Source organism: Pyricularia grisea (assembly GCF_004355905.1).
Source record: "Pyricularia grisea strain NI907 chromosome Unknown Pyricularia_grisea_NI907_Scaffold_8, whole genome shotgun sequence".
NCBI classification, from domain to species: domain Eukaryota; kingdom Fungi; phylum Ascomycota; class Sordariomycetes; order Magnaporthales; family Pyriculariaceae; genus Pyricularia; species Pyricularia grisea.
The window spans coordinates 1,016,483-1,025,350 of record NW_022156721.1 but is presented as its reverse complement, the minus strand read 5'-3'; the positions used below and the strand labels follow the sequence as shown (position 1 = coordinate 1,025,350).

The window sequence follows — 8,868 nt, the reverse complement described above, 5'->3', positions numbered from 1 at the left end:
GTAGTCGTTAGCAGGGGTAAATGGGGCAACAATATTCCAACACAATAGATTGAAAAGAATGGATTTGGACTGCTAATATAGTTAATGAATGTGCTAGTGCAGACGCACCTTTTTCCCGTCATAATTCATAAAATCGAAATACAATGTAATTGCCAAACCCTGTCATCAAACACCCTTGCATACTCCATATCGCCCAGTTGAAAAGAGAGAACTGACAAAAGAAAAAGAAAACCAAAAGAAATGCCTGAAAGACAACCTTAACATGCCCTCACACTGAAATTCTCAATCATAATAGCACCGGACCCAGCACCGGCGGCACAACTCAAGGACAAGTTGACAAGCTGTCCGATTGATGCGACGCCAATCCCCAACCCAGCCGTCGAGAAGCTGACAACCTGCGTGCCCCGCTCGCCGCTGAACGACGGCTTGAGACAGCTGCTGTGCACGCCCGCCGTCGCGAACAGGGTGCAGCCACTGGCCGAGCCCAGGAAGGCCCACTCGTAGGAGATGGTGAGCGTATCGGCGGTGACGGAGCTGGAGATGGCTTGGGAGAGGGAGGCTGTGCTTCCACCGGTGGATACCAAGCGCCTGTTTGAAGGGAGAAGAGGGATTGGTTAGTTTCTGTGTGCAAGGTCTAGAGAGGGTGCGACGAGAACGTCTTCGGTATTTGGGAACTTACAGATATCTGCTGGTCCGGCTGACGAATGGAAATGCAGGGTCGGAGCCCGCAGTGATGAATCCTGCCGTGCCGCTTGCTATCCAAGAGCCGAGGCCACTGACAGGAACGACGGTTTGCAGGAGCTCGAATCCGGTGTTTAGGCAAACCTGTGAGGAGAGATGGTTGCGTCAGTTAGTTTACGGTTCAGCCGATGGGCATAAGATAGCGAGGAAAAGAAATTGGACAGAGTAATTACCTTTGGAGGCTGACCTGCCGATGGAACAACCCCTGAGCTAGTGGGGAGACCTGCGACGACAGATGTGGGGTTGACAATGCCTGTGAGGGACGAGACCAAACCACTTGCTCCTGGAAGTCCGGACTGGCCCGATAAGCTGGGCAGCAAAGACGTGAGAAGAGTAGTAGGCAGCGGCAAGCCCGGCAGACCAGAGGTCAAGCTGGCCGGAACTCCAGATGTTTGAGTGACAACGCCTCCAACTGCTGAAGTTGGAAGCACGCCGCCGCCGCCAGACACAGGAGGAGACAGAGAAGGTGCCAGGCCTGAAGTCTGCGCAAGCGTCGGGATCACTGTTGACACCAAAGTTACCGGCAGGCCAGATATCTGAGTGACAATACTTGACACGATAGGAGCAACGCCTGAAGTCTGGCCTCCAACCGGCGGGAGAGTGACTCCACCTAACGAGCTTGTGACGGGTAGTCCCGTGCCGCCGGTTGGGAGTCCCGAGATCTGTGTGGGCAGTACCGTGGGTAGACCCGAGGTTGGCGCCAGGATTGTCTGCGTCGTGGCTCCTATCTGCGTCACGCCTGAGACTACGTTTGTGACAGCTGAAGTGAGCGTACTGATCGGTAGTCCACCATTCGAGCCCAAAGCTGTGGAGCCGGGCAAGTTTGTGGGCAAAGCGGAGGACAAGGCGGGGGGAAGACTGGTAGAAACGGGCCCAGCGGGGTTCACAGTCAGGGTCGTGGTTTGGCCGTTGATGATGGCCGTCAGTGTGGCTGGTCCTGACCCGCCGGAGCCCAGTAGCGACGAAAGCAGATCGAGGATACCCCCTTGTCCCTGCGTTGGGCTGGGGATGGGACCGCCGGGTGCTGTGGTTGTAGCACCGGCGGCCGCGCCGGATGTCAAAGATCCAATCACGCCCGGCAATTGACTTGTGATGGTTGTGGGCAAACCGTTGACCAGCGTGGTCAGCGTGGACGCTAGCCCAGTAGCTTGCGAACCAACAGCTGAAGTCACTGAGCCGACTGAACCAGTCAATTGTGTTACTACAGTTGTAGGCACGCCGTTGACCTGACTAATCAAAGTGGCAGTCAACGCGGTAGCTTGTGAACCAACTGCTGATGTTACTGAACCGATTGTACCGGGAAGTTGAGTTATTATCGTTGTAGGCACACCATTAATCTGAGTGATCAGAGTGGCCGGTGATCCAGTAACTTGTGAGCCAACTGCTGATGTCAGTGAACCGATTGTACCGGGCAGTTGAGTTATTATCGTTGTAGGCACGCCGTTGACCTGGGTAATCAAAGTGGCCGGTGATCCAGTAACTTGTGAGCCAACTGCTGATGTTAGTGAACCGATTGTACCGGGCAGTTGAGTTACTATCGTTGTAGGCACACCATTAATCTGAGTGATCAAGGTGGCTGGTAACCCAGTAGCTTGCGAACCAATTGCTGAGGTTATTGAACCAATCGGGACAGACAGCTGCGTTGTTATGGTTGTAGGCACTCCGTTGACCTGAGTGATCAAAGTAGCCGCTAATCCGGTGGCCTGCGAACCCACCGCAGATGTCAAGGAGGGGATTGGAGTAGGTAACTGCGTTGTCACTGTTGTAGGCAGACCATTCACCAGACTTGTCAGAGTAGCAGGTATCGCGGTGACCTGGGAGCCGATGAGGGAGGTCAGGGTAGTCGGCAAGCCATTAATCAGCGTGGTGATGGTAGCAAACTGGGAAGCTCCCGAACCAATTAGAGAAGTGGCAGCACCAGGGACTCCGGATCCCTGTGGGATGATCAAGGTTGTCGGCACGCCGTTGATAACAGTGGTGAGTGTTGCAGGTAAGCCGGTTGTTTGAGAGCCCAGAAGTGAGGTTAAAGAATTGACTAGCCCTGTGTTTACGATTGTTGTGGGCACTCCGTTAATGACAGTGGTAAGCGTCGCTGGGAGGGCAGTCGCCTGAGAGCCCAGAAGTGACGATATTGAGCTGACGAGTGCTGAATTGACAACTGTTGTTGGAACGCCGTTAATAACAGTGGTGACTGTCGTGGGCAAGCCGGTTGCCTGGGAGCCTAGGAGCGATGTCAAAGAGCTGACGAGGGCGGAATTGACAACTGTTGTCGGCACACCGTTGATAACAGTGGTGACGGCAGTGGGAAGGCCGCCTGTTTGGGAGCCTAGAAGCGACGTCAGAGAGCTGACTACGCCGGGCAGCCCTGAGTTCACAACAGTTGTTGGAACGCCGTTAATGATGGTGGTGACTGTCGCGGGCAAGCCGGTTGCCTGGGAGCCTAGAAGCGACGTCAAAGAGCTGACAACGCCGGGCAGCCCTGAGTTCACAACAGTTGTTGGAACGCCGTTGATGATGGTGGTAACTGTCGCGGGCAAACCGGTTGCCTGGGAGCCTAGAAGCGACGTCAAAGAGCTGACAACGCCGGGCAGCCCCGAATTCACAACGGTTGTTGGAACGCCATTGATAACAGTAGTAACAATGCCAGGTAAACCAGTCGCCGGTGCACCCGTGAGAGAGGTCAAAGAATTAACTTGACCTGGGAGGCCTGAATTGATTATTGTAGTCGGTACTCCGTTAATGATCGTGGTTAAGGTGGCGGGTAAGCCGGTTGGCTGTGTGCCCACCAAAGAGGTCAAAGAATTAACTTGACCTGGGAGGCCTGAGTTGATTATTGTAGTTGGTACACCGTTGATAACAGTGGTCAAGGTCGCAGGCAAGCCGGTTTGGCCCGGGAGACCAGAATTGATAATCGTGGTTGGGACGCCGTTGATAATTGTAGTCACGGTTGCAGGTAAACCGGTTGGCAGAGCTCCCGTCAGGGAAGTTAGAGAATTAACTTGACCTGGGAGGCCTGAATTGACTATCGTAGTCGGCACTCCGTTGATAACTGTGGTCAAGGTCGCGGGTAGCCCGGATTGACCTGGGAGCCCTGAGTTGATAATTGTGGTCGGCACTCCGTTGATAACCGTGGTCGGTACACCGTTAATAATTGTGGTCAAGGTCGCGGGCAAGCCGGTTTGACCTGGGAGGCCTGAATTAATGATCGTGGTCGGTACTCCGTTGATAATTGTGGTCAGGGTCGCGGGCAAGCCGGTTTGACCTGGGAGGCCTGAATTAATGATCGTGGTCGGTACACCGTTGATGATTGTGGTCAAAGTCGCGGGTAGCCCGGATTGACCTGGGAGGCCTGAATTGATGATCGTGGTCGGCACTCCGTTGATAACTGTGGTCAGGGTCGCGGGCAAGCCGGTCGCCTGGGAGCCCGTAAGTGACGTTAATGAACTGATGGCACCTGGAAGTCCCGAATTGACAATTGTAGTTGGCACTCCATTAATGACAGTAGTGAGTGTTGCCGGGAGAGCAGTGGCCTGAGAGCCCACGAGCGACGTTAACGAGTTGACGATTGTAGTTGGCACTCCGTTAACAACAGTAGTGAGGGTCGAGGGGAGGACTGTCGCCTGAGAGCCCACAAGTGACGTCAACGAGTTGACGATTGTAGTTGGCACTCCATTGATGACAGTTGTGAGGGTCGCCGGCAGGGCTGTCGCCTGCGGGCCTACAAGCGACGAACTAATCACACCTGGAAGCCCAGAGTTGACAATTGTTGTTGGTACTCCATTGATAACCGTGGTGAGTGTCGCAGGGAGAGCTGTGGCCTGGGAGCCCACGAGCGATGTCAATGAGCTGACGATTGTAGTTGGCACTCCGTTAACAACAGTAGTGAGGGTCGTCGGGAGGACTGTCGCCTGGGAGCCCACAAGCGACGTCAATGAGCTGACGATTGTAGTCGGCACGCCATTGACAACAGTTGTAAGTGTAGCGACCTGTGTCGGCAGCGCTCCCACTCCGCTCGTCAAGGTGCTGACGACTCCATTCGGCAGCGTGATCACACTGGTCGGCGAGGCCTGAATGGCACTGAGGCTGCTCAGTAACGACGTGGCCGATGCGATCAGTGACGGCACACTTGACAGCGGCACGGTCAAAAGCTGGGTGGTTGCAATAGTCGTGGGCAACCCTGAGATCTGCGTCGTGACGAGGCCGGTCTGGGTGATGACGTTGCCGGGGAGGGTCTGCACGCTTCCGTCAGGGAGCGTGGTTACGGTTGCTGTTGGCAGTGGGAAGTTGGCTGTCAAACTCACCAGCTGCGAGTTGACAGACGAGAGCAGACTAGTGAAGTCCAGAGTTTGACTGGGAACGGGGACGTTGATGATCTGGCTTGTGACTAATGTGGTAGGAAGGCCGGAGACTTGTGTTGTGAGAGTGGCAATTTGCGTGACCAGGCCGCCAGTCAAGGTTTGAAGGCTGCCGTTTGGCAGCGTCGTGATTGATGTTCCCGTTGGCAGGTTCGTAGTCAAATCTCCGAGCAAAGACGTCGCCGAGGCAATTACTGACTGAAGGTTGGTGCTTCCAGGCGGGATACTAAGAACCTGGCTCGTGACCACCGTGGTGGGCAGGCCGGAGATCTGCGTCGTCAACGTGGCAATCTGCGTGACGATCACATTGCTGATAGTCTGTCCAGACCCGCCGGCAAGAGTTGTCACGGCTGTTGGCGTCGGCAATTCAGAGGCCAAGCTGGCCAAGAAAGAAGTCATCGATGCCACAGCACCGGGGAGGTTCGAGTTTGGTACATTGACACTCACGACCTGGCTGGTAAGCAAGGTTGTGGGGACACCTCCGATGGCAGTGGTGACACTGGCAACGTTGGTTACCACACCGTTGGTCAGCGTCTGGACGGCGCCGCCGGGCAAAGTGGTGACGGCCGTTGGCGCGGGGAAGACGTTCGTAAGACCACCAATCAACGAAGTAGCCGCCCCAATGATGCTGGAGACTTCGCTACTGGGCAGATTTACCAAACCCTGGGGGGTTAACAAGAGGAATCTGATCACGATGATGATTGAGTTGATGGCTTCCAAAAGCCCGGGGATCACATTGATGGTCACTGGCAATGTGACCACTCCCGTTGGGACTGCGTTGACTTGAGAGTTGACGACGCTCGTAAGGCTTTGCACGGCGCCGCCGGGAAGAGTGGTTAGGCCCGTGAGGACTGATAAGGGGGAGGTTAAAGATGACAAAATGCCCGTGACACCGTTCGTTACAAGCGTCGTAGGCAGGCCAGAGATTTGCGTCGTGATTGTGCCAAGCTGAGAGCCAAGTACACCCGTGAGCGACTGAACAACACCATTGGGGAGTGTTGTCAGCCCTGTCACGACGGGTACGGCTGAGCCCAGACCGCCGCCCAAGTTGGTAAGAGTCTGAACTGTTCCGTCTGCGAGTGTAGTCAAACCGGTTGCGACAGGTGGGACACCAGTCAGGCTGCCAAACACACCAGTTACTGTCTGGACGACGCCACCTGGAAGGGTAACCAAACTGGTAGCCAAAGCAGGTGCAGACGTCAGACTGCCCAATGGACCCGTGATAGTCTGAACTATACCACCAGGAAGGGTGACCACGCTTGTAGCCACGGGAGGTAAGGCCGTCAAACTTCCAAGCGCGCCGGTGATTGTTGAGACCACACCACCCGGAAGGGTGACCAAGCTCGTAGCCAAAGGCGGTGCGGATGTCAGACTGCCAAACACACCGGTTATTGTAGAAACCACACCACCCGGAAGAGTGACCAAGCTTGTTGCCAAAGGCGGTGCGGACGTCAAACTGCCAAGCGCACCGGTGATTGTCGAAACCACACCACCGGGAAGGGTGACCACGCTCGTGGCCAAGGGCGGCACGGCCGTCAAACTACCCAGTGGACCCGTAATAGTCTGAACGGTACCGTCGGGAAGGGTAACTGCTCCGGTTGCTATGGGTCCCAGACCACTGCCGGCGCTACCGATGACACCAGTCACCGTACTTACAGTTCCGTCTGTCAGAGTGACTAGCCCGGTTGCGACTGGTAATACGCTGCCAGTCAAGCCGCCCAGTAGACTTGTGACCGTCTGGACGGTGCCGTCGGGAAGGGTGACCACCCCGGTCGCTACTGGCAAAACGCTACCACCAGTGTTTCCAATAATACCGGTTACTGTGTTGACGGTACCATCAGCCAAGGTTGTCAACCCTGTTGCAATGGGCAGAATACCACTGATTGCGCTGTTGACAACGCCGGTAACCGTGTTGACTGTGCCATCAGGAAGAGTCACCAATCCGGTTGCTATTGGAAGGCCGCTGGTACCGGTGAGGCTACCTAGTAGCCCAGTGACCGTTTGAACAACACCGTTGGGAAGCGTAGTGAGTCCGGTTGCCACTGGTAAGCCGCCAGTGCCAGTAACGCCACCAAGGACACCGGTAATTGTCTGAACGACCCCATTGGGAAGCGTGGTTAGCACAGTTGCTACCGGCAGGCCGCTGGTACCGGCGACAGTACCAAGCACACCCGTGACAGTTTGCACAACCCCATTAGGGAGTGTAATCAACCCAGTTGCTACCGGAGAGCCACCGGAACCAGTGGCGCCACCAAGTACACCGGTAACCGTCTCAACGACCCCATTGGGAAGCGTAGTCAATCCTGTCACTACAGGCAAGCCTCCAGTGCCGGTAGCGCCACCGAGTACACCGGTAACTGTCTGAACAACTCCGTTGGGAAGTGTAGTCAATCCGGTTGCGATGGGCAAGACGCCAGTACCGGTGAGGGTACCGAACACACCCGTCACCGTTTCGACGACCCCATTGGGGAGCGTAATCAGCCCGGTTGCTACCGGTAGACCGCTGGTACCGGCGACGGTACCAAGCACACCGGTCACGGTTTGCACGACCCCGTTAGGAAGCGTAATTAACCCGGTTGCTACCGGCGAACCTCCAGGACCTGTAGCGCTGCCAAGCAAGCCGGTCACAGTTTCAACAACTCCGTTAGGGAGCGTAGTCAATCCAGTAACTACAGGCAAGCCTCCAGTGCCGGTAACGCTACCGAGTACACCGGTAACTGTCTGAACAACTCCGTTGGGAAGCGTAGTCAATCCGGTAACGACAGACGGAAGACCACCGCCGGCACTATTAATAACACCAGTGACCGTGTTGATAGTACCGTCGGGGAGGGTAACAACTCCAGTTGCAATTGGCAGGCCGCCAGTACCGGTAAGGGTACCAAGCACACCGGTGACCGTCTGGACAACGCCATTAGGAAGCGTTGTTAGTCCAGTCACTACAGACGGAAGACCTCCACCGGCGCTGTTGATAATGCCAGTGACTGTGTTAATAGTCCCATCAGGGAGGGTGACAAGTCCAGTTGCAATTGGAAGACCGCCGGTACCCGTAAGACTTCCGATGGGTCCGATAATCGTTTGAACGACACCGTTAGGAAGAGTTGTTAATCCGGTCGCTATAGGGCCAATGGCGGTGTTGATGATACCAGTGATTGTGTTGATAGTCCCGTCAGGGAGAGTCACAATTCCAGTTGCAATTGGAAGACCGCCGGTACCCGTAAGACTTCCGATGGGTCCGATAATCGTTTGAACGACACCGTTAGGAAGAGTTGTTAATCCGGTCGCTATAGGGCCAATGGCGGTGTTGATGATACCAGTGATTGTGTTGATAGTCCCGTCAGGGAGAGTCACAATTCCAGTTGCAATTGGAAGACCGCCGGTACCCGTAAGACTTCCGATGGGTCCGATAATCGTTTGAACGACACCGTTAGGAAGAGTTGTTAATCCGGTCGCTATAGGGCCAATGGCGGTGTTGATGATACCAGTGATTGTGTTGATAGTCCCGTCAGGGAGAGTCACAATTCCAGTTGCAATTGGAAGACCGCCGGTACCCGTAAGACTTCCGATGGGTCCGATAATCGTTTGAACGACACCGTTAGGAAGAGTTGTTAATCCGGTCGCTATAGGGCCAATGGCGGTGTTGATGATACCAGTGATTGTGTTGATAGTCCCGTCAGGGAGAGTCACAATTCCAGTTGCAATTGGAAGACCGCCGGTACCCGTAAGACTTCCGATGGGTCCGATAATCGTTTGAACGACACCGTTAGGAAGAGTT

At 55.1% G+C, this 8,868-nt stretch overlaps 1 protein-coding gene across 1 annotated transcript in view; it reads right to left on the bottom strand.

Moving 5' to 3' along the window:
* Window positions 1–257: 257 nt before the first annotated feature.
* The window catches only part of PgNI_12079 (uncharacterized protein), a gene marked incomplete at both ends in the record, with an annotated part of 16,845 nt that continues 8,234 nt past the window's right edge, over window positions 258–8,868 (bottom strand). Inside the window, 3 exons of the mRNA XM_031132035.1 lie at window positions 258–588; window positions 680–825; window positions 915–8,868. The exon at window positions 915–8,868 is cut by the window's right edge and continues 5,479 nt beyond it. Of these exons, the coding sequence (XP_030977098.1) occupies window positions 258–588; window positions 680–825; window positions 915–8,868 (8,431 nt within the window). The remainder of the gene's footprint in view (window positions 589–679; window positions 826–914) is intronic.